The sequence below is a fragment of the Sorghum bicolor genome, chromosome 5 (genome assembly GCF_000003195.3).
Source record: "Sorghum bicolor cultivar BTx623 chromosome 5, Sorghum_bicolor_NCBIv3, whole genome shotgun sequence".
NCBI classification, from domain to species: Eukaryota; Viridiplantae; Streptophyta; class Magnoliopsida; order Poales; family Poaceae; genus Sorghum; species Sorghum bicolor.
Window position 1 is genome coordinate 68353567 of NC_012874.2, and position 25142 is coordinate 68378708.

The 25142-nt window shown below is 41.5% G+C and overlaps 4 protein-coding genes and 1 non-coding gene across 5 annotated transcripts; 3 read left to right on the forward strand and 2 right to left on the reverse strand.

The window, feature by feature from the left end:
• LOC8079162 (protein FRA10AC1) lies at positions 571–7200 on the forward strand. The gene is made up of 11 exons (XM_002449866.2): positions 571–829; positions 1191–1258; positions 3922–4003; positions 4099–4182; positions 4579–4618; positions 5139–5184; positions 5619–5677; positions 5774–5841; positions 6048–6152; positions 6227–6291; positions 6789–7200. The coding sequence occupies exons 1-11, from the start codon at positions 774–776 to the stop codon at positions 6866–6868; spliced, it is 753 nt and encodes a 250-aa protein (XP_002449911.1). The 5' UTR covers positions 571–773; the 3' UTR covers positions 6869–7200.
• On the reverse strand, positions 10773–10854 carry TRNAL-UAA. The gene has a single exon. It is a non-coding gene; the product is annotated as a tRNA-Leu (tRNA).
• On the forward strand, positions 13606–18687 carry LOC8079163 (F-box/LRR-repeat protein 4). The gene is made up of 8 exons (XM_002449867.2): positions 13606–14041; positions 14484–14732; positions 15095–15501; positions 16004–16189; positions 16519–16711; positions 16879–16955; positions 17059–17209; positions 18121–18687. The coding sequence occupies exons 1-8, from the start codon at positions 13694–13696 to the stop codon at positions 18415–18417; spliced, it is 1908 nt and encodes a 635-aa protein (XP_002449912.1). The 5' UTR covers positions 13606–13693; the 3' UTR covers positions 18418–18687.
• Positions 18847–20056, forward strand: LOC8068344. The gene has a single exon (XM_002449868.2). It carries the CDS (start codon positions 19132–19134, stop codon positions 19885–19887), a length of 756 nt encoding a protein of 251 aa, XP_002449913.1. The 5' UTR covers positions 18847–19131; the 3' UTR covers positions 19888–20056.
• LOC8068345 (FHA domain-containing protein FHA2) lies at positions 21726–24150 on the reverse strand. The gene is made up of 3 exons (XM_002451141.2): positions 23523–24150; positions 22978–23129; positions 21726–22245 (listed from the first exon to the last, which is right to left on the reverse strand). The coding sequence occupies exons 1-3, from the start codon at positions 24148–24150 to the stop codon at positions 22018–22020; spliced, it is 1008 nt and encodes a 335-aa protein (XP_002451186.1). The 3' UTR covers positions 21726–22017.

Sequence of the window (25142 nt, forward strand, 5' to 3'; positions counted from 1 at the left end):
AGAAATAAAATGTTAAAACGGAAAGAAAAGAAAAGAAAAAAATAAATAAAAGAAACATAAAATGGAAATTAATATAATAATAATCACTTAAAACAAAAAAGAAATGTAAATAAAAATAAAAATATAAAAGAAGAGGAAAATAAAGAAATGAGAACAATAACAAAAATGGAAAACAAAAGAAAGCCGATCCCGCGACATGAAACACGAAAAGAAAAAAAATAGATAAAAAAAAGAAAAGAAAAGAAAAGAAAAAAAAGTTAAATAAAGAAAGAATAAGAAAAAAAAAGAAAAGTAACGTACTCACCTGAATGTCATCGACTCCCTCGCCTCGGATTTACAGCGCCCGCGGAAAGCAGCACGAGCACGGCCTCCGCGTGGGAGTTATGGACTCAGGGGTAGGAAGGACATTTTTCTACATGGGACCCACGTGCCTGATCTCTTGAACGTCACAAAACAAACGGAATTGAGACGGAATGACACACGGGTATAGTCGAAGATGAAGTTAGTCACAACGGTGCGAAACAACTCTTTAGTGGCGTGGTGGTTTGGTCAATCTTTCCTAATGCCATACAGTTAAAAAGCTCCGGCCCTGGAGCGGGAGGTGCGCCACGACCCGCCGCCGCAGGTGCTCGCTTTCCCAGCTGCTGCTGCTCCCAAACCCCGGCGCGGATCCTGGCGGCGCGCTTGCCGCAGCTGGTGCTTGAGCGCGCGCCGCGGCTGCCGAGGGAGCGAGGCCAGGCTGAAGGTTCAGCCGGAGCGAGGCGGCGAGGGCGATGGCGTCGCTGGGGCGGCTCAAGTCCGCCATCTTCGATAGGGAGGAGAGGAAGATGTAAGCCTCTCGTGTGGCAGTCCGCCAATCCCCATGTCGTTCTTTACCTTCTTCGATTCGATGTGCCCGTTATTCTGGCGCCTTCCGTTTCTTAGATTGATTCCTGCGGCTCAAACTGGATAGAGAAACCCTAGCCTCATGCCCTTGGTTCATTCGGTTTGCAAATGTGATATCATTACTGGGTCAACGAACCCTAGTAGTTTACTTATTTGTCTGTAATTGCTTTGCAGTAGTTACTAGTTAGTGTAGGTTAGTACAGTAATCGAACGTGGCGAATCATGGTATCTTCTTTCAGTACTCTTGTGGTGTTTTTTGCTGCATACTGGTCTCATTAATCAGAATGAGGTTTTGATGGATGCAGGCAGTACCAATCGCACATCCGCGGGCTCAATGCCTATGATCGCCATAAGAAGTTCATGAAGGATTATGGTATGATCTTTTTTCTGCAATCTTTTCTGGCAAAAGCATGCCAACCTTGTCTTTCCCATCCATTCTTTGTTGATTCATTTGGGAATTGTGTAGGTTAAGGTATTATCTGTTGTTGAAATAAATGGTTCCAGAATAGAATAGCATGGTAATGGAATAATAAGCTATGTAAACCAAATTATACATGGTAAACTGATGGGCTTCTCTACGACAAAAGAAACAGGGAACGTCTGTAACTTGGAGTTCTTCTGTTACAGTATGCACCAGCATATGCAACATATTCGTGATGCTCTAAAGTATATGCCGCGAGCTGCTGGCACTTCTGTTATAACTAATTACCTTAAACACTGCATTATGTATGAAACGGAGCAACCAACACACTAAAACCTTATTGAGTTCCTTTATAGGCTTCTGCTCCTGATCACAACCATTCAATGTGGTGGCATGCCTCCTTTAGGTATAGCTTTAAATTTGATATATTGGTACCTTGTCCTGCTGGAATGTTTGGGCAGATTTGATTTTCCCTTTCATGGTGAAGAGGAAACTGGGGTAGTGGCATATAACGAGTTATTTATTTGCTTAACCTTGGTTTCCAAAATAAACTGAATGATGAACAGTCCCCTCTACTTTAGAATGAATTGGGGGCTACCTTCATCCATACATGGATTATGTATTTCAAAATAAATCTTGTCAGCTAGCTTAATACAGAAAACATTTTAATGTGGATTTTTGTTTACATTGGATTTAAGCCCTGGTCTCCAACCTGGTACAATGTTACTTCTCTGCCCAATGCCAACCCATGGATAGATCACAGATTCACAGAATGAACCTTTCATTGTGAGAAGGAAACTGAGATAGTGGCATATAATGGGCTATTTATTTGCTTACTCTTGATTTCCAAAAGAAATAGGATGATGAACAGTCCTCCCTATTGTAGAAAGAATTGGGGTCTACCTTCATCCATACATTGGTCACATACTTCGGTCTGTAACATGATATTCCCTAGTTGGATACCAAATATATTCAAAATCTGGATTATTTTTCTTCACAATGGAATCGATGTCCTGTTACCCCAATTCTCAGTCTTGTGATATACAGATACTTTTGACTAGATGTACATTTAGGAGAAGTATAAACTTCTGGAAAAACATGGCAAGTATAACATTAAGTGGGGTTGCTTGGATTTTGCTTGGTTCGCATACTTCTAAAGTTCTAATAGTGCAGTTCTTGAGTATTTCTACACAGATATATTTATGAGCAATCTCGAATGCATGAATTCAAAACTATGAGAATTATATGTTGGGTTTAAATAAATGGTTCCGGAATAGAATAGCATGGTAATGGAATAATAAGCTATGTAAAGTAAATTATACCTGGTAAACTGATAGTGTTCTCAATATCAAAAAGAAACAGGGAACACTTGTAGCTTGCAGTTATTCTGTTACTGCAGGAACCATATGCAAGCTGCTTGCACTTCTGATATTACTAATTACCTGAGTCCACAAATGCTGAACTATGTATGGAACTGAGCAACCAACAGTCCAACACACTAAAAGTCTTATTGAATTCCTTTATAGTATTTGGCTTCTGATCACAATCATTAACGTGCCGGTGTGCCTGCTTTAGGCGCAGCTTTAAATTTGATGTATTGGTATATTGTCCCACTGCAAATGTCTGGATAGATGATTAATTTGCCCTTTCATGGTGAAAAGGAAACTGGGGCAGTGGCATATAATAAGTTATTTATGTGCTTAACATTGGTTTCCAAAATAAACTGAATGATGAATAGTCCCCTCTACTTTAGAAATATTTGGGGGCTACCTTCATCCATACATGGATTTGTATTTCTAAATATAACTTGTCAGCTAGTTTAATACAAAAAACATTCTAATGTGTATTTTTGTTTACATTGGTTTTATGTCCTGGTCTTGAACCTGGTGCAATCTTACTTTTTCGCCCAATGCCAACCCATGGATCGATCACATTGTGACAAGGAAACTGAGATAGTGGCATGTAACAAGCTATTTATTTGCTTACTCTTGGTTTCCAAAAGAAATAGGATGACGAACAGTCCTCTCTATTGTAGAAAGAATTGGGGTCTACCTTCATCCATACATTGGTGATATACTTCAATCTGTAACTTACCACCCCCTAGTTGTATACAAAACATATACAAATCTGGATTATTTTCTTCCCAAAGGAATCAATATGATGCCCTGTTATCCCAATTCCCAGTCAGGTGATATACTGATACCTGACTACATGTACATCTAGGAGAAGTATGAACCTTTGAAAAACATGGCAAGTATAATCTTAAGTGGGGTGCTTGGATTTTGATGGATTTCTTTAGCAACTGGTTTGGTTGGCATACTTCTAATGGTGCAGTACTTGATATCATATATGTATGAGCCATCTCTAATGCATGAATTCAAAACTACGAGAATGTATTTTATGTTCAAAAACTCTTATTTTATGTATCCCACATCAAGAATAGTGGTGTGAATTGTGAAAGAATTACCCCTTCATTGTAGAAAGAGTTGGAGATCAGACACTCAACCTTACAATTTTTTAAAACCCTATTATATTAGTATAGTTCACATATATCCTTCCTTTCCTGTATGATGTATCTGTGTATTGACGCTGATACATGTTTTGTCTTTAAACAGTTCAGTTTTATGGCCATGAGAAAAATGTGGATAGTAGTTTGCCCATCAAAACTGATAAAGATACACTGAGAGAAGGATACAGGTCAGAATGATGTCTGTTAAATTTTCATGTTACAACATATGCCTTTGGTTTTGGGAAACTTGTAAGTGCCTCACTTTACTTCTAGCTTGTAAAAGGTTCATTCTTTCCGAGGAAGATGACATGGATTCAACTTGGGAGAAGAGGCTGGTCAAACGTTACTATGACAAACTTTTTAAGGAGTATCCTTTTGTTTGGTATATTTGATATTGTTTTGTTTTTCTGTAAGGACATGTCAGTACATGACATATTTTTCAGATAAGTTTGTGAAGTAACATGTTCATATATGCTGAAGCTAATGTTGTTACATGCAGCTATTTAATAGTTTGGTGATATATAAATAGCCATATGTCATGTGAATATTATCATATGAAATCTGTTGGTGTCTTCTGCATTGCCACATTCTTCTGTGTCAAGCACTTCATAGTTCATACTTTCACCTCATGAACTTATGCATTCTTTCAGCTAGGATTGATTGATGCTTGTCTACATGGGAGCTATTTTATGGGGTTGTGTTATTCCTTGTAATTTTTGTAAGGGTTAACTCTATTGTACTTAGGGTCCTTAACATAAGGCAGGTATTGCATTGCTGACATGACCCAGTACAAAAAAGGCAAGGTGTGTTTCTTTACCCCTGTGGCATTGCTATCATTGAGAGCCATTTCTTGATGTAAACACTTAGTTTCTCCTTCACTCTTGAATACCATGGAACAGAAAAGAATGTTTGTAGCATGACTTTTAGAGGGGCCTTTATGTACTTTTAGAGAGTGGTCTCTATGTATGGGCAAGATTGCAAGAATTATATCATGCCAATTGTGATACTCTTTCAACCTTGATTTCATATTTCATAGATTAATAAATGGGCAGTAATAGCAAGATGACTGTTCTCCTTGTTTTTGGATTTGTGTCAATGTGCATATCACAATAAGCATGCTTGCCACACCCATTTCTAATATTTAAGATATGGCAGGCATGCACAAACACTGTTTATCAGAAGTGAAACAACTAGTAAACATATGGCAGACATGCATACTCGTGATAGGATGATGAATGAGTGTCCAACAACATTTTTGTGTTTCTGAAATGATCTGTAGTTTTGGATGTGAATTGCACATTATAAGGTCATTTTCTGCTGCAGATTGGATTGAGATGGAGAACAGAAAAGGAGGTGATATCTGGCAAGGGTATTATTCAGTAATCCTGTCAGTTAAATTCCATAAAATGGTTTACCTGAAAACTATGGCTGAACTTGGATCGTATGAGTATTCTGTGGTTAGTTACAGACCATTAAAATGGAAGTGTAGAACTTAAAAGGGTATTTAAAGAAACTGTATCAAACTATCGATGTTACCGAGCTTAAAGGTTGCTTGTTACACTTAGCAGAGTACAGGTGGGGGTTGCTTGCATCGAACAACCTCAAACTCCAAAATAGATCAGAACTGAATTATAGTTTTTGGAACCCATCGTTGTAGTTTTCTCATATTATTATATACTTACCTGTAATAGAACGTAGAAAGTTCCTCGAGAGATCAGAAAATATATTCTTGCAAACAGGATCTGCTATTTGTTGATCAATATCTATGATGTTCAGTAATAACCAGAATATGCTCTTATGCAGGGCAATTTATCTGCGGCAATAGGCATTGTGATGAAAAACATGGTCTAGGTAGTTATGAGGTATGTTGTTTGGTAATATCTTCTTGTTGATACTAAAATGTGTATTTAGCTTTATTTGTAGCCCTTACCTTTCTTTTTTCTTTATCTCATGTTCAGGTCAATTTTTCTTATGTTGAAGCAGGGGAACAAAAACAAGCACTAGTGAAGTTAGTAGCTTGCAAAAGGTTAGTGAATCCATTGTTCTGTGATAGAATTTGTTTGAAACAGTTTTTAACTATCACTACTGTACTTTTTTGTTATGATATTTCTTTAGTTTCTTTAATTAATCTTTACCATGGACCACTGAGTCCTGCTCTGTCTTTCCTGCCTTCTTTTTGTTCAAGCAAGCATTCAATTGGTTATTTAGCCTGATTGTAGTACATTATGAAAGATGTGCAGAAAAGCTTGCTTATAAGAGGCAAAAGGAGAAAGAGAAGGAAAATGAGCTCTCTGGTGAAAAGGAAATTGAATTGAAAGACAGTGACAAGAGAAAGAGGTACTTCTAGTTCATCTCCACCCCCATTATGTTTTTTTACCCTATATTCTTTAATTTTCCTTTTCATACTGCAGAAAACATGAGGAAAATGATGATACCTCTGAGGACGAGGACGAGAAATATAGAAGAAAGAAAAAAGGTATCCATGATTTCGGACACCTCTGTGTGTTGTTATGAACTATGATGCATTTTGGGGCAGGCATGTTATGCTTAATTACGGGTTTGTTTGGCCCTAGAGTAAAAGAAAAAACCTCAGTCTGATCCTTTTTATAACATCCCTGTGGCCTAACGAGCCGTATTGTAGATTTTGGTAGAATAATAATTTTCGAATGGTGGGTGAACCCTTCTGGCACTGAAAATGAACTGTATAGAATATGGTAAGGAAAAAGAAGTCAGAAAATTAAAATGATAAAGAGATGGTGTGGTTGTGTTGCCTGGCGCCCATTGGGGCAGCAACAAGGTGCACATATCTGGAGAGAACATATGGCTGGGGTTAGGGCTCGTTTGAACCTGTAATGGCATTGAGCTTCGTCGACTATTCCATGCTATGTATAGTTGTGTTTTTTTTCCTTGGGGTATTTGAGGATGCTATAAATTCTGGTAGCCAGAAACTCACCCTTGCAAACAATTCTGCAGATCGGAGTGGAGCTTCTTCAAGGAGTTCAGGGAATAATGACGAAGGCTTCGAAGAGTACCTCGAAGGCATGTTCCCGTGATGTGATTCTTATTTTTTATTAAAGGAAAGGTGACTAGGAAAAAAAAGGCTCCTTGAGATTCATCGAAGAAAAAGATGCACGGATCTTGGAAAACAACACTATTAGTGTAGTTGAAAGTCAGTTGCAAACCAGACTCGATGTGCTTTGACCACAGAGTCATGTAAGTGTTTTGTCTGTAATTATGTGTGCCTGTGTTGTTTTGTTTCCGCATCACTTTCAGAATAATGATTGATGCCTGTTAGTCAAAGAAGAGTGTAATGTAACTACTTCCCGACCCTGCATTAGTGTTTTAGACTGAATGACATTTCCAGCAACGTCGCTTTCCATGTCTACATCAATGTTCTGTCCTTAGAGCTCCAGTGTTTTCGGTAGCTAGTTTTCTGCTGTAAAAATTGTGGTTACCCGGCTTCTCTGGATGTTAAAATTTGACTAGTTTTGCATACAATAAATTTTAGAGCTTGGAATTATATTTATAATGTATTATACCTCAATGATTGGAAAACAAAGAACTACAAAAAAAAAAACAGAGAACTTGGAATTATATATTTTTGCTTACAACTTATTAGTCGAATCTGTCAGTCAACGACGAGCTTGGCCCTGGTGTGGCCAGACTCCACCCTGTACTGATCGTCGACGCCGAAGTGCGCCGCCATGAGCAGAGCAGCCACACGACGGTGAGCAGCTCGCCGCCCTGGCTGAGCTGCCGTGCGTGGGCGCTCCCGCCGACACTTGCGGCCGGCGGCGTAGCGCAGAGCATCTCCACCCACACGCTCTTGGCCTCCGTGCCGCCCTCCAGCTCCAGCAGCTCTTGGGATCCATGGTGCTTCTGGCTGGCCTTCTTCGTGTACCTCCAGCTATCCCACATGGTCTTCACGCGCGCGGATGTTCCACCCTCCACTCCATGACCGCCCGGCATGCTTCAGCTTCATCTCCGACGATCCACTATGTTGTTGACAGCAGATTAAATCGGAGGCTTATCTTCACAGTCGTAAAATAATTAGATCCACGAGTCCATGAGCTCGCCTCATTGCCTCTGCATCGAGAGCAGTGCACGCCAAAGGTTGTTTGCTCTTCAGGCAGGGTCAGGGAGGCGCAGAGCTCAGAGGTTTCCTGGCTACGGCCATGGCGACCGGTAGAGTAGAGGACATCGACTCATTTGCCGTTGACTGGCAAAGGTCCTGTCACGTGTCAAAATCAGTTTACCAAAGCAGTTATCCCTTCCGATTTAAATAGGATATTGTCTCCGAAATAGCAAATCAGGGGGTGTTTAGTTAAAAAAAAAATACAAAATGACAACTACATTGGAATGATGAAATGCAAAATAGTAAAATTTTCAGGATTACGTTTAATTTTATCCAAAATGCAGAGTTTATTGCCCTTACGAGGGCTTCTTGAGGCTCTTTTGAGTTTTTTTTTGTCTCTTGAGACCAAAATTCAAAATGGAGAACAAACTATCTTTTTGCCAAAAATTTTGCATGGTATTTAATTCTATTTTACAAAATGATGAATCAAAACCTAATTTTTTTGGATAGAAGGGGGTCTAAACATCCCCCTAGTTTTGCTAGGTGAAAATTTTCCATCCTATACTCGAACTCAGACTTGCTAAAATTCAGACAATAGTTGCTCATATATTTTATATCAAAACTGATGTTTTAGTTGGTTGCAGTTTATGGACACATAATTTGTAATTTTTGGTTTCAAAAATTAAAAAAACCTTTTAAACAAAACTACAAAAGCTGATCTATGTAAGCACAAAGACAATTAACAATCTATAGTAATTAGTAAGGAAACGACAAAAATTTAATATATTATGACACAAAGATAAATAACAAATCACAAAAGTAAATTTTACTTGTACTAGTTGATTGTATAAGAGTATTCTCTAAAATCATCTTAAAATTTAGGCACTTGAAATATAGGAGAAGTATGTAAGAATGGGGTGAAATATTCCTACATGAACCTAGATTTTTAGGGAGAAATTTACCTATTTGGCACTGAAACAAATCAGTCTTCTTTATTTGGCACTAAAAAATTAGAACTTTCTTATCTAGCACCAAGTTTCCATTTGGCACTAAAAAATTGGAACTTTCTTATCTAGCATCAGTCTTCCCTAGATGACACTACCATCCATTTGGGTTAGTAACAGAGTCAAGTGACTTGTAAAATGACGTGAAAGCCCTTGTTCATAGGCACCGCCGGGTCCCAGGAATATTAAGATGAAATATTCCTTCACCGCAACGGCGTTTTTAGTTATACCAATTCTACCTAGAAGAATCCCTTCAAACAAAATTCTAAACAGGCACATGCATTCAACTTGTTTTCTTCGAGTCTTTGCATCAGGCCTCCCTCTTTTGGCGCCTTGAACTTTTCCGTTGCAGGAGAACCTGTTGGTGCTCGAGTCAACAAGGGCAAAGAAATCGTCCAAGATTAGTAGTTCTGGAAATGTCTTTTTTTTGGCAAGTTCTGGCAATGCTTTGGTGCTGCAAGAAAGGGATGTGTAGTTACTGGCTACTGGGTTATGTTCTGTGCTGATATTTTGTTGATGCTGGAATGGCCAGTTAGGGACTGTGTTTTCATGATGTCCAGTAGAATCTGGATTTGTTGAAGCCGTGAGTTTGGTAGAACTCCACTCAGTTTTTTAGAAGCACATACTGTATCCTACCAACGTTAAAAATGCAACCAGATTTTGTTGGAAAGCTGATAAAAATCACTTATCCATTTATTATACTATGTGCTAAGAGCTAAAATCCTTGCTCCCTACTGCTCCTCATTCAACACCATAAGGATCGTTTCAGAATCAGTACTCACTTGCTCTCCCACCAAAGTCACTCGATCAGAGAATAAGGCCTCGTTTAGTTCCAAAATTTTTTGAGAAAATTGACACTGTAGCAATTTCGTTTGTATTTGACAAATATTGTCAGACTAACTAGGCTTAAAAGATTCTTCTCGTCAATTCCGACCAAACTGTATAATTAGTTTTTATTTTCGTCTATATTTAATACTCCATGCATGCGTCTAAAGATTCGATGTGACAGAGAATCTAAAAAATTTTGTAAAATTTTTTGGAACTAAACAAGGCCTAAGAAGTGAAATTCAGAATCACTCGACCAAATAGACCTAAGATTCATTTGACCAAATTATGTAGAAGTATTGTTTTGGGACCCCTACCCCACATGGCCACATGGCCGTTGAACATCATGGTTATGAGTAGAAAGATGGCACGCACGCTGTAGTAAGTATATATATATATATATATATATATATATATATATATATATATAGCTTTCCATTGTTGTTCTGGTTGGATTGAGAACAGAGCCAGAAAAAAAATAGTTGTGCCCTCACAGTTGTACAGAAATGCTACACTACAGTCCATTCCAAAATAAAGAGTATTTTAAAAAATATATACTGAAAGTGCTACAATTTCCATCCCAAAATAAAGAGTATTAAAAAAAGAGGAAACGTAATTCTAGAGTCATATTTTTTTTACAGAAAGATGTTACAATTTCCATTCCAAAATAAAGGGTATTAAAAATATTAAATAAAGAGCAGACACTAATATAAAAAGATTCCATTAAGAGCACAGAAATATATATAAAGGATTAAATAAAGAGTAAGAAAAAAAGAGTATAAAAATATTAAATAAAGAGTAAGAAACAAATATAAAAAGGTTAAATAAAGAGTAAGTAAAAATGATTAAATAAAATGTAAGACAAAATATAAAAAGGATTTATTAAATAAGGAGTAAGGAAAAAGTATAAAAATATTAAATAAAGAGTAAGAAACAAATATAAGAAGATTAAATAAAGAATAAGAAGAAACATCAAATGTAAATAAAGAGTTAAAAACAAATATTTAAAAAATAAATAAAGAGCAAGAAAAAAACACAATTAAATAAAAAATATGCTGGCTGTGGGGTTCGAACCCACGCGCACTACTGTGCAGAAGATCTTAAGTCTTCCCCTTAACCACTCGGGCAAACCAGCTGCAATGTTTCTAAGACACAAAAGATGCTATTTGATTAAATTACGGGTTCCGTACCTACTCCATCAGCCACCCTTCTTATCTGCCGATGATGTGAGGGCTCAATAACAAGTCAGATCAACTCAGATTTTTTTAACGAGTTAGAAGTCAGCTTGACTTACCTCAATGTCTTAACGAGACATAAGGCCAACTTATTATATTATGAGCTTAATTTAACTTGTTTAACTATCAAAGCCAAATAATAAAAATCACATATAACATATTATATAGTTATCTAAGACTTAGGAATAGTTTTATTTTAAATCTCTCAAAAACATCTGCCCCAATCCCTCAAAGTCTCGAACAAAGAGGACACCCGCTCGACTCTATTTTGTTTTCCTGCAACAATTATTTTCTCACGACGCCTCACATCATGTTCACACCCCCATCAAAATTGAGCCATCAAAGCCTCAATCATCTTCCCGGAGATCGTGTTTGCTGAAATTGGTTTGCTTCCTAGGGTACTGCAGCACCTCACACCCTGCGAACCTCGGCTAAGGTGTTCCTCATATGCCGCTGCATCCAAGCTGAGCCAACCACTACACTTGCAATCTCCGTGCTAGGTAACCGCACTAAGTGCTATGGTTGACAAAGAAACCTGTTGTCGCGTCCAATGCGAGCTAGCACCGTCGTGCCACGTAGGCCACATTGGACATTAGGGCTGATAAATAAGGCCTATGCCACCCCCTGGACCAGATGTCCATCCATGTCAGTCCTATCGTTGGCGTCCTATGGTTGGAAGGAGAATGACATAGGGCTAGGTCATGGGCATGTATTGGATCTACACACTACAATTTTGTCATCTTCCTCTCGAATCGAGATTGTAGTAGTATAAGTTATCCAGACAACATTTGTAAATGAATTATACCTCATTGTTTTGCAATTTCTCGTGCTATTCAAAGAATAGAATTTGATTTGAGCCTCGTTTCAATTCCCACTCAATTTGGTATTAGACTCATCATTAGTCGCTCGTGGAGAAGGGACCAGCGGACACGTCCTCCATGCGATGGAGGTGGAGAGAAGGGCGACGTACATCACACCGGTGGAGAAGAGGATCTCGAATGATGGATCTATGACAGAGGGTACGGAGGGCTGATAAAGAAGGCCTATGCTATGTCTTCTCTCCTTCCCTAGGGTTGGTGCCCACTGGACCAGATGTCCATCTATGTCAGTCCTACCGTTAGTGTCCTGTGGTTGGAAGGAGAATGACATAGGGCTAGGTCATGGACATGTATTGGATCTACACACTACAATTTTGTCGTTTTCCTCTCGAATCGAGATTGTAGTAGTATAAGTTATCCAAACAACATTTGGAAATGAATTATACCTCAATTGTTTTGCAATTTCTCGTGCTATCCAAATAATAACATTTGATTTGAGCCTCGTTTCAATTCCCACTCAATTTAGTATTGGACTCATCATTAGTCGCTCGTGGAGAAGGGGACCAGCGGACGCGTCCTCCATGCGATGGAGGTGGAGAGAAGGGCGACATACATCGCACTGGTGGAGAAGAGGATTGAACGATGGATCTATAACAGAGGGGACGGGGCGACTATGGATTTACCGTTGGTGGCTACTGGTGGAGAAGAAGAGGAGTCAGAGCGTCAGATTTGCAAGGGTGGGGGCAGAGCAAATGGGCGGGTAGCAGATCCGGCGTGGCCGCTGTCGGTGGAGGAGAAGAGGAACCAGGGCGGTGGATCTGTGAGGGAGGGGTTAGAGCAAAAGTGCCAGCAGTGGATACGACGATGGCGGCTGTTATAGGCATCATGGAGGAGAAAAGGCATTCCGAGCACGGGCCTCCACCCGGTGGAGGAGAAGAGGAGCCAGTAGGGCATGGTTTTTGTTCGGGGCGACGCCTCTCTTCGACGTCGGTCACCAAATACACCTCTTCTTGAGGTCGGTCTAGTCCGAGACGAAAGCACGGTAGCGAGGTAGAGGAGCTTGACGGAGATGAAGACGACCTTTTGACGAAGGTGTGGAGCCGCGAAGGGTGCTGGTGTGTAGAGGACGAGGAGGGAGGGAGCAATCAAATTGAGGAGGAAGTAGAGGCTACGCAATAGGCTTCAGAGTCTTGAAACGACTCTTAGGCTGTCTCCAATAGGAGACCCATTTGGGAACCTAAACTCAAAATGGGTCTTCAACACAATACCTATAGCCTCCAACAGAGTACCCATAGAGAAGACCCATTTTGGGTATCAGGAGAGGCATAACCCAAAATTGGGTATCCTCTCTCCTTGAGACCTATTTGCAGAGAGTATTGTCTTTTAGGTCTTGTTGTTGGAGAAGACTAAAAATAGGTATTGAATCTTTTACCTGAGTATTGTATTTTGGGTAACAATTGTTGTTGGAGATAGTCTTAATCTACGACAACTTTAGAATCGTAGAACAACTCTCTATCCGAGACGGAGAAAGTAGCTCTCAATAGTGACATCAAACAGGATTGAGTATTTTTTTCAATCCAGTGAAAATACCTATGCCATTTTTTTTTTATATAAAAGAAGAAATAGGTAATTCGTTGGAGATGCTAGTAAACCCAGTGGAGATTTCACTCGTGCTTTGGGGGACTAAACCGCACAAGTAGTTTACCGCGCGTGCACGCTTCTGTTCCTTTCCCCCGCGCAGGTCTTGCACTCCGCCCCCTCCAACCCCTCGAAACTCGCCCACCGCTTTCCATTTCCATATCCATACTTAAATAATCCAAATATTCCCATATTCCGCCCCACCCCACAGCGCCACGCCTGATTCTCCGTCCACTCCGGCCCAAACAAATCCTCCCCGCCCGCCCGCGCTCCACCGGCGGCGATGCGGGGCGCCGACCTCATCAACGCGGCGCTCCCCGACGAGCTCCTCGACGACGTGATCCGCCGCGTCGGCGGGGCCAAGCGCGACCTCGACGCCTGCGCGCTCGTCTGCCGCCGCTGGCGCCGCCTGGAGCGCGCCTCCCGCCGCTCCGCGAGGCTCGCGGCCTCCGGGGACCGCGCCGACGAGGTGCTGCGCCTCGTCGCCGAGCGCTTCACGGCGCTCGCCGAGGTGTCGGTCGACGAGCGCCTCACCGCCTCCGCGGGCGCCGCCGGCGCCTCCGGATCCGGACCCGCCTCCAGATCGTACCACCGCTCCCGAATGGAACGCGGCCCGTACCGCGCCGGAATGGTACGCCTCGCCTAGCCTCCCCCCTTGATCCGGGCGCTGGGATCCCCCGCTTGCCGCCGTCCGTCCGTACGCGGATCGCGACGAAAATGTCGCGTCTTGTGTCGGCGTCGTCCTATTTTTGCGAGAAACATGGCGAATGTAGAGGACCTGTCGAGGAATTGGTGGGACCAACTCCCCTAAAAAAACTAGAATTTTCGTCTGCTGTGGAACTTCTAGTGCTAAATGCTAGAGTTTTCCTCGGCCGCTGAGAAATTGCCTGAAATGCTAGAGTGGGAAGAACTTTGCCGCATGAGACTGAGACATAAAAACTCAATTTAGTGTCATTCTTCTAGTGCTGTAACTTAGGTTTCTTGAGAATTCCTTTCTCGAAGCTAGCTATTTAGCTCCCTTGTTACTATGCACTCAGTACTTGTCTTGAAAGCATATTCATATGCCTAACCAGATCCGCCGCCGGAGGAGGCTGCCCCTCGCATCGAATCTTACTCTTCATATATCCCCGTTCCCATTGGACCAGCCAGTCGGCGATCAAGGGTCTGAGCACAGCTGTTTGACCGATGTTGGCTTGGGTCATCTCGCAAGGGGTTGCACAGGGCTTGAGAAGTTGAGTCTGGTGTGGTGTTCTGCCATATCCTCAACAGGCTTAGTGAGGATAGCTGAGCATTGCAAGAAGTTGACTTCTTTGGATCTCCAGGTAATTCTGTATTGTCTATTCTTCAGCTTATGCTGTGCTATTGACTTCATGAACTTCATATATCATTTTGCTTTTCTACCTTGGAGACTTGAAACATTAGCTCTGTGAAAAAACAATATATATCTGGAAAAAAAATTGATTGTGGTTTTTGGTCCTGGTGAAGCTGTAAATATTGTATTTTCCTTATGTACAGAAGTTAAAAGTAAAGAATGTATATGCATGGCAGAGTTGCAATCTGATAAGAAGGTCATTTTGTCTAATTCCACACACAATTTTCCATTGGTCGCAATCCATATGGTTCCTCTTTCGTAGACCCAATACATATTTATGGACAAAGCATGAAGACAAATCTTAAAATGCAGGCCTGCTTTATTGGAGATCCAGGACTTACTGCTATCGGGGTAGGATGCAAGCTGCTTAGGAAATTGAACTTGCGATTTGTTGAAGGCACCACAGATGAAGGCTTGATTGGATTAGTAAAGAACTGTGGGCAATCGCTGGTCTCACTTGCTGTTGCAAATTGTCAATGGTTGACTGATGCATCTTTATATGCTGTTGGATCCCATTGCCCTAACCTAGAAATTCTATCGGTGGAATCAGATTGTGTTCGAAGTTTCGGAATAATATCTGTTGCTAAAGGATGCCGACAATTAAAAACTTTGAAGCTACAATGTATTGGTGCTGGGGATGACGCCCTAGATGCTGTCGGTTCATTTTGTCCGCTTTTAGAAATCTTGTCACTCAACAACTTTGAAGGGTTTACAGACAGGTACTCAGTTTAGTTGCACTATCTAATCTAATGTTATGACCTGAAGTCCCAGTTTTGTTTTATATATGCTTGTTTTTCCTCTATCAATTTTGATTTGGACCTTTTCTTCTAGGCTAAAGATTTTTTTCTGTTTTTTTTTAATTTCCCATCTTGGCTCTTAAAATAATAAAATATATTAATAGGTAAAAAAATGTTTGAAGGTTTTATGTAATATACTAGCAGGGCTTATGAACCCCATGATTTACATAAAAGCGAAGAAAAAAACAGAATTTCAAGAAGAATGAAAATGAAAACAATGAAGAACCATGATATGTAGTACTATGTACTATGCAGAACTGATGTAAACCAACTAGGATGTTAGGTATGCCAATTTGATTTTCTTTTCATTGAATCATGTGCAACTGAAGGTGCTGATCATCCATTAATATCCTTGCTTGCACCTTGTGCTTCAGTTATTTCTGAGTTTTCTGAATGCTTAGCGGACCAACTTTTGCAATTTCAGGAGCCTTACTTCAATTGCGAAAGGGTGCAAGAATCTCACAGATCTTGTTCTCAATGAGTGCCATTTACTAACTGATAGAAGCCTTGAATTTGTAGCTCGTAGCTGCAAAAAATTAGCACGTTTGAAGATCAGTGGTTGTCAGAACATGGAATCTGTTGCATTGGAGCACATTGGGCGATGGTGTCCGTAAGTTTCCTTGGTGATAACATACTATATTGAAATTGCTTCAGTTAGCACTCCTAGACATTTATTCTCCTTTTTATGAACAGTTCCTTAATGTCAACTGATGTGCTGTAGTTCAAGAAAGAATATGTTAGGATAATGAATCCATTAATAAGCACAGTTTGGCTGTATATTGAATTTGAAACAGCATATAGGCTATCATAATCTTTGACTGATGGTCAATGAAAATTGTTGTACTTCTGCAATTTTTTTCCTGTTTAGGTGCAGTTTTGAACTATATTGATAACTTCTATTGCGACAACAGTATATGATTTGTGGTCCTATGCAAACAGGGGCCTTTTGGAGCTCTCTCTAATTTTCTGCCCCAGGATCCAGAACAGTGCATTTCTGGAGATTGGTAGAGGCTGCTCACTTCTCAGGACTCTTTTTTTGGTTGACTGTTCAAGAATAAGTGATAGTGCCTTGTCCCACATAGCTCAAGGCTGCAAGAACTTAACAGAACTTTCTATCCGGCGTGGTTATGAGGTACATGCTTTCCAAGTTTTGCTTTGGTTTACTGAAAGCCTAGCATGCATGGAGATGGATAGCTGCATTTCCCCTGCAGTCTATATTTGGTTGTGTTCAGTTTGGAACTTTAAATGATTTTTTCTGTTTGTAACTTTGTATTCATAGTTTATGCATTTGGTATGCAGGTAGGAGACAGAGCATTGTTGTCTATTGCTGAGAATTGTAAATCACTTAGAGAGTTAACGCTTCAGTTTTGTGAGAGGTAAATATAATGTATGATGTGATATGTCTTATTTAACTTGGTATTCCAATCTGTATTGCCCTCTTTGTTTTGAATTGTGAATCTTCAAGTTCTTTTTTTTCAGGGTATCTGATGCAGGGCTGTCTGCAATTGCGGAAAACTGCCCTCTGCAGAAGTTAAACTTGTGTGGGTGCCATCTAATCACCGATAGTGGCTTGACTGCAATTGCCAGAGGATGCCCTGATCTAGTCTTCCTAGATATAAGTGTTCTTCGGGTATGCATTTTCTCTATCATGCTGCATTCCTTATTTGAAAACTGTCCGAAATTTGAGTAAACAGAGAAATCTTCACTGCTTCACTTTACTTTGAGTACATTTTTATCCTGTGTTACGATAAACACTTTTGTATTTTGAGTAAGAAAGCTACCTCCTTCTGCCTCAAAGAAGAACACTTGAAGCACATTTCACAGCACTTGAAAAGGTTGAGCCCACATGTTCTATATCTAGGCTCTGGTAGTCTGGTATACAGTAAGGCAAACATATAGTAATTTGACTGTAGTCTGTAGGGAATCAATTAGTGCAATTGAAATATGTAATAACAAATGTGAAGATTTCGGTAACAAAAAAGGATTTTTATCCCTGTCAGAATATGATTAGAACTGTGAGACATAATAAAGCTGTGCAGATACAAAGTTTGGCAGGAAATGAATTCTTAATAGCCGTCATGGAAATCTTGCATGCAAGGGATCAGCAACCTAGTCAGTAAGTCTAGGTGTTTAAAACTGGCTTCTACCTCTAACCTGTCAAAAAGAACCAGCCCACGTTGTGATAGGTTTCTGTATTCTTCATCAAATAGGGTAGAAGAAGGTAAGTGGAAATGTGGAATTATATTTGATTCTACAGTTAGTTTCATAAACAGTTTTATGCTGTCCATACATAAGGAAACATGCTTTCATTTGCTCTGTATAAATCATATAGTCACAAAGTTCCCAAGTCAATGGGGTCAAGGAACGTGGTACTCTACTTGCGAGAGGTTTTTACATGGTGGGGTAAAAAATGACCTTGTCAAACCGGGGTCAGAGACGGCATTTGATCCTGTTTTCTGTGACTATGGTATTGGTATACATAACAATCTGGGCATGCTAGTTCCTTTGTCTGATGACTTCTCATCTTGCTTCAACATACAGATCATAAGTGACATAGCGCTTGCTGAGATAGCCGATGGTTGCCCTAAGCTCAAAGAAATTGCACTCTCCCACTGCCCAGATGTCACCAACGTTGGTCTGGACCACCTTGTCAGAGGGTGTCTGCAGCTGGAGTCCTGCCAGATGGTCTACTGCCGGCGAATCACCAGCTCTGGGGTAGCGACCATCGTCTCGGGCTGCACCAGGCTGAAGAAGCTCCTCGTCGAGGAGTGGAAGGTGAGTGAGAGGACCCGGCGGAGAGCAGGACCTGTCTTGTCGTTCCTCTGCACCGGGCTCTAGGTTCAGAAGAAGGGAAATAAATCTGTGCAGTATCAACTCCTTTGTTACCCAGAAAGCTTCTGATGTGGTTTCTTCTTTTTTTTTTTCCTTCCTTTTCTTTGGATAAACAAAAGCTTCTGTTGTTGCTGTTGCTGTGCTGTATACCATAGCATCATTACCTCAAAAGTGTCGTATGAACTATTTATTTACTCACAAAGTGTTGCGCAGAACAAAATGTTGTACCAACTGTTTCATCAAAAGTGATGACCAAATAAAGATCAATTGAATAAACTGTCAAGAGCTTCATCAAAAGCCTGGTCGGATCGTCTCCAGCATTTTTTTTACCAGACAAGGATGCTTGCCTTATTCCAGCGGCCAAGGAAGTACCTTGCTGCTTCTGTTAGCCTGTTTCTGATCACTCTTGGAATCGCTTTGGCCTGCAATATTCCCAACGGGTTGCCATCTATGGCATCTGGAATCACTTGCTGTCTCTCACTACCCAAAGACATTTTCATCAGGTAAAAGTAAAACCAAACGAGACGGTCTCTTGCAGCTGCAAGCAACGCATGGATTCTTTGCTGCTTCGCTCCTACGCTGTCTGTCGGCGACTTTGTTGTTGCTCTTATCCAAACACAAGGACACGACACGACCATGTCGAGGCATCTATAAAGTGTACCTCCTCCATCTTGGCGTCAAATAGAATCAGCGGGTACAATACAATACAAGCACGCGGCGATGGCGAAAGGCGGTGGTGGCGGTGGCGGTGGTGGCGACGTCGAGCCAGCGACGAGCGCGGCCGGCGGCATGTGCGACCGGTTCCTCACGTTCCTGGCCAAGAACCTGTCGGTGAGCAGGATGAAGGGCATCGCCGAGGGCCCAAGGAGCGGCGCTGGCGCCGGCGGTGGCCACTCTCCGCCGCCGACGGAGGGAGGAGACGACGCCGGTGGCGTGGAAGAAGACGAGTTCGCTATACCCATCGAGAGGGCCGAGTTCGACTTCCAGTTGAGCGGCCATGGCGATGGAGGCCAGCACAGCAGCGGCGTCGAGCCGACCATGCTGGAAGAGAGCGCCGCGCCGACGACGACGAGGGACGTTCCTGATGAGCAGAAGGACGGAGCTGCTGCTGCGGCGGCCGCCGCTGCCGACGGTCCAGCAGCAGTGCCGGCTGTGGAGGAGACGAAGGTGAGGAGGACGGTGACGATCAAGGATGACCGTCCTCATGCACAGGACGGCGGCGCCGCCAGCTCGGCGCCGGCGAAGGTGGAGAGGAAGAAGTCGCTGTTCAGGAAGCGGCAGGCGTCGTCGGTCGCGGGAGGGGAGGAGGAGCAGCAGGGCGGCGCCGGCGCCCGGGTGCCGAAGCGGAGCGGTCTCCGGCCGCGGATGCCGCAGGTGCCGCGGGTGCCGTCCAACATCAACGAGCGGTCCTCCACCTTCATCGAGGAGCGCAAGAAGAGCTTCGTCGGCAAGCCGGCGCCGCCGGAGGAGAAGTGAACGGACGACTGGACCAGAGAGGCTGCATGCCGTGCGATCACACAGTGGCTCTCTAGCTCACTCTCAGCGAGTGTGTAGCTAGTGTAAATACGATACGATTCGTGGGTGTGTATGGCCGGGTTTGATGTATTGTGAATTTGTGATTGCATGCTAATCGTGTCCAAGGAAACGATGGTCTCGATCTTAACAAAAGACGATATATAACCGCCTGTAAATTAAATCTAAATCCCAACAAAAGCTAACCACGACCGTAGTCGACTTTTGGCACCATGCATGTCAACCAAATCTTGGAAGTCCATGTACGAGCTCCCACCCTTCGCCTTGCGTCTGAGCTGTGAGCTCCATGGCACGCTCCCTAATTAATGGCCTTTCCCTCGTCTCCGATCGACCTCGTACGTGTTGCCGGATCATCTCAGACGGCTCGTCGCCGACCTCGTGTTGCCGGTACATCCATGTCATCCGGCGCCAATTACGTCCGGGAACATGACGACGGCCTCGTCGTCGGCACGACGTCTCTGCGGCATATCGCGCCAGAGCGGGCGCGAGATGGCGACGTAGAACGCGCTGGAAGGCGAGAACGCGACGTGCCCTGACGCCGAGCTCGGCGGCGAGAGGCCGGATCCACCCGGTGAACAGGTCGGAGACGATGGCCGTGACGCTGTGCCGCTGGGCGTTGCACCAGGAGATGAGCGGCCGCGCCAGGGGGAGCGGCTCGAGGAGCGGCGCGTTGCCCGCCGTGGCGCCGTGATGGCCACGGTGACGGAGTGCTCGCTGCCGTGTAAGGATGGAGATGATCTTGTTACGCTAGAGAAGAATTGCGGATACTCGTTTGGAACACCATCCCCATCCTTCCTGCCGCGCGTGTGGCGAGCAGCGCTGCGAGGTCGAGGAGCGCCAGCATGTGGCCTTGCGCTGGGAAGGGCACGACCAGGACATGTGTGGCTTTGGTGGGGTGTCCATCATGCAAGATGGCAACTGCAGATGATCAACCTCACAGCAGTTCCAGTCCAGCCTCCAGGCCGGAGATGATGATATTTTCCGACCATATTTGAGACCCAATTCATTTAACATCCGTATCTGTATCCGAATACTCAAATCGTGTATTTATGATGTTAACATCCAATTTATATCTTATCCGACATGGCTGACATTATCCATATTCAAATTTGAATTCGACTAGAAATTGAAGGCCGTCGGAGAGCTCGCCACCGGTATGCCATCGCCGTCGGTGGTTCCGGTCAGGTGGGACGAGTCTCTCCCGAGCCTCCGCCCCTCCGTCCTCCGTACTCCACCAGTTTAGTTTTACCTAACTGTAAAAATGACTGTCAGGTTTTTCATCAAGTTGTATTCTGCTCTCCATTTTGATTTTCATGGCTTGCATAGCATCCTTTGAGAATTGATTGTACCACACTTTTGTCATGTATTCATAACCTTGGAACAACATGTAACAGTCGTGGCTTGCCACACTCATTGGTGGTATATCTGTATGTGTCCCTTTTCTCCATTTACAATGTTTTTCTATCGACGTGTGATGCTAATGAGATGCAATATCATCTTTGTATAAATTACATTCTAAGAAAATATAGGACAATTGTCGTCTGTTTCAAGGACGCAGTTTGTTACAATGAAGCCATGTCGTGGGCAATTTGCCAAAAAAAATGCATGGTCCTTTATGGTTGTCTTGGTTATAGACTGGACATCAGAGAATTGAGGGTTGAAGAATTTCTAAAAAAATGTAGGACCATGTCACGAATAATATGATGTAGCAAAAATGTTTCCAACAATGTCACTGGTCAATGCATCTCTTAGCATTGGCAACCCCTTTTATCTTGCAAAATGCAGCAAGGGAAATAAAAAATGTGACCACAGATCTAAACTGGAGGAATACACTGATAATTCATATTCTCCCAACAGATACAACTATTTCAAAAGCAAAGTTTCCAAACCCTAGCACTGAAGTGCACAGATCAATCCTAAAGGTACCCACATCATCCAAGGTGCATAGGTTTACAATACAACATAGCATCTGCAACATGAATTTCAGATTTCAAATGCTAACAATAATATGTCCTAGTTTTTTTAGATCATAGGATCACGATGGCTTGAGAATACTCAGAATGCATCTTGGATTCACGATTCATTTTCCAAAGAAACCAGATGGTACAAGCCAACATACTCTGATACTGCTTGTCCTCTTGTCACAGTGCTCATGACAAAATGCTCCGGGTACTTCTTGAATAGCGTCCACAAGCTGCACCATGGCCTACCATCTCCAATTGAAGAGCCTGACATGCCCTTTTGTGATAAGTACTTGCTGACCCTATCATGGGGCCAATTCTGACCAAAGCGTTCAAAAAGCTGCAGGTAATCAATGATTAGTATTCTTTTAAAAAAACTTTACAATACGTTCACATGCCATATATAGCATGTTAGAAACAGTACACATTGTAAAAATAATCATATGATCATAGTACTGTTGTTGTGACCAAAGTTTCAAGAGTGGATGACAGGATATAATATTGGGTACCACATTCAACAATATTGAGATCTTAAAGTATACCTAAAACATCAAATTGTTAATGTATAATAGTACTGTTGTTATGACCAAAGTTTCAAGAATGGATGGCAGGATATAATATTGGATACCACATTCAACAATATTGAAATCTTAAAATATACCCAAAACATCAAATTGTTAATGTATATAGAGAGAGCCAGTCTACTATCGCCTCAATGAAGAATATAATTTATATTTTATTTTGTATAATTTTGCACATACGGGTTTGCAACACTGCAACCGTCACTATAGTCACCACTATATTGCAGATAGTAAATATTGCCTACAAAACCATTACCGCTATGGCATCCACATCAACAACTAACCAAGACAAAAGGACAAATGGTACAATATTATGCAGCATCTAACATATTGGCAAGACAAAGCCAAGTCTTGAATTTAGTTTACCATTGATCGAGTAATGATTGATAATGTCACATTAAAGATGCCAACATATTTCCATGTTTTGTATCAATGCCTAGTAAAAAAATCCAGAATTTCTACAAAAAATAGATTTTTCTTCCATGACAAACCTCTGAATGGAGTTTTTCCATAGGCACCCATTTTCTAGGACCAGATAGGTCAGATATCAGGGCTGCAAGACACGTCGCTACCTCCTCTTCTTCTAGTAGGAGCTGTTGATCATCTATGTCCTTCTCTGCACTTTGTATATCTAGCTTGCTGACTGCATAAATAAAACTAGTTAGGGATACTCATTTTTTTGTATGAGAGCAGGTCAGTAGGATAATGCTCCATATTTATATTTTGTGGCCAACAAAAGGAAACCTTCCCATTATTAATATTCATTCTTAGTAACTAAACAATTTTTGACATCTATAATTAAAAAATAAAAGAAGTCTGCACTGGCAAATGTACTTTATTCCAAAGCATCACAAAAGAAGAGGAAATGCCTGCCAACAATCAATACAACAGTCAAGGTATACTTGAATTATTGTGCAAATAAACCATGTGGATAAAGTCATCTTGTCATTCCACACTTTCTGTTATAGTATGCTAGAATGTAGGAAAAAATGGAGCAACATGGATCTAGCATAAGACTATAGCAGAGGTAGCTTACCCCCATCAAGTGTTCCAACTAGGTCAGCATTACTGATGCCATTGCAGTTAGATATATCCAATTCTCCAGAAAAACTCCAGTTTTGTTTCTCCAAGTTTCCTTTCCTGTCATTGGTTATTTTGACACCATTCTCACCATTGCTATGGCTACAATCATTAGCACTTGGATGCCCATGGTAATCAGCAGGGTGCAAAAGGGATGAAGATTGTGGAGGCAATGAAGTAGTATCCCGAGAAGCAATAGTGTCAAAGATGGAGCGAGATGGTAGGAGAAAGTAGAATTTTATGCCAGCAATCTCAAGGAGGTCCTGAGAATTCAATTTAATAGGGACACTACCTGGGAGATAAGAGACCCCCCGAATGGTGCATCCTTTTCTTCCAATGACTTCAATGACAAAATGGCGGAGTTTAAAGTCATAGAATATACATGCATGGCAACGTGAAACTCGTTGGCTTCTGCATTCATATTTTGAGAGATCAAAGTCTACACTATAGCTTTCAGTGTTGCGTCCCAAGATGACTGAATAAGTTTGTATGAAGTACACAAAATTTTCACCCTGAAGCTTGGCAAAACCAGGCACCTTTTGACCCTGGCCAATAGAAGTTGCTACAGAATTTGGGGCTGCCATCTGTGGTGATCCTGGTAGTCAAAGAAAACAATATGTGTTTATTTTAGTTTCTTCTATAGAGTAAATACATTATTTGTTAAAATACAGTGTAGATGGATTATATTAGCTGAATTGCAATATATGGCTATGCAGTCTCATGCTAGACAGCTAAGATCATTATGTTACATGAACTAAACATTGTAAAAATACAATAATATGATAAAAGGGTCCAAAACAACAAATATATGCTAATAGAGAATACACTGGACTACATAAGTAGCATGTTTGCTTCCTTCAAATCATTGCACATAAGACATAGTGTAGGCTACAAATGGAACCAATTCTCACTATTCCTTTTAATATAGTTCAGTAATGTTGCTGATTACACGAAGATACAGTTTTAGGGGAGCCAAAGTTCCTTTTTTTGTTCCAATTTCTATCAGTGCTATTGATAAAAAATATAAGATTATATGTACAATTACAAAATGCTTCTTACATCTAGAAAGATACCATGATGCTTGTATTTCCAGGGGTCTGGTACGTTGGCTCATTGTGTTTTGAAGGGAGACAACTAACAACATTATTTTCCCGTATCATAATCTGTGTGCATCAATCTTTAACACGACAAATGAGGAATGCCTTTCAAAAATGGCATGGCAATAAAATTATATGTTAATAGCAGCTCTCTATCAAAATTCAAAAACAAAACTATTGGAAAAAGGATATACCAAAGTAATAATGTAAAAATACGTGAAGGACCAGTTATCCTATGATTTTGATTGTTGATAGTGATGTCTACACAATAACCTTGATGGTTGCATTGTGAAACAAGGAGAGAATTAATATATGCTGTACAAATCTTTTTGGACAAAAATGGGCTACGAGACCATTTGAGCTTATTTTCAGAAGATGGTCATGCATTCATGGAAAATAATAATAATTTATGATAAAATTTTCTATACCCATATGATAAATTTGGATCAAAACAGTCCAAAACATAGCATAGAGCAAAA

What these genes read in the sequence shown, in the direction of transcription:
- LOC8079162 (XM_002449866.2), top strand. Translation starts at nt 774, where the DNA reads ATGGCGTCGCTGGGGCGGCTCAAGTCCGCCATCTTCGATAGGGAGGAG. An exon ending in CCCAGTACAAAAAAGGCAAG is followed by an intron (nt 4,619 to 5,138) that starts GTGTGTTTCTTT and finishes TTTCTGCTGCAG; the next exon opens with ATTGGATTGAGATGGAGAAC. An exon ending in GGAGGTGATATCTGGCAAGG is followed by an intron (nt 5,185 to 5,618) that starts GTATTATTCAGT and finishes GCTCTTATGCAG; the next exon opens with GGCAATTTATCTGCGGCAAT.
- LOC8079163 (XM_002449867.2), top strand. Translation starts at nt 13,694, where the DNA reads ATGCGGGGCGCCGACCTCATCAACGCGGCGCTCCCCGACGAGCTCCTC. An exon ending in TGACTTCTTTGGATCTCCAG is followed by an intron (nt 14,733 to 15,094) that starts GTAATTCTGTAT and finishes CTTAAAATGCAG; the next exon opens with GCCTGCTTTATTGGAGATCC. An exon ending in ACGCTTCAGTTTTGTGAGAG is followed by an intron (nt 16,956 to 17,058) that starts GTAAATATAATG and finishes CTTTTTTTTCAG; the next exon opens with GGTATCTGATGCAGGGCTGT.
- LOC8068344 (XM_002449868.2), top strand. Translation starts at nt 19,132, where the DNA reads ATGGCGAAAGGCGGTGGTGGCGGTGGCGGTGGTGGCGACGTCGAGCCA.
- LOC8068345 (XM_002451141.2), bottom strand. Translation starts at nt 24,150, where the DNA reads ATGGCAGCCCCAAATTCTGTAGCAACTTCTATTGGCCAGGGTCAAAAG. An exon ending in AGTTGGAACACTTGATGGGG is followed by an intron (nt 23,130 to 23,522) that starts GTAAGCTACCTC and finishes TTATTTATGCAG; the next exon opens with TCAGCAAGCTAGATATACAA. An exon ending in TGGAAAAACTCCATTCAGAG is followed by an intron (nt 22,246 to 22,977) that starts GTTTGTCATGGA and finishes GATTACCTGCAG; the next exon opens with CTTTTTGAACGCTTTGGTCA.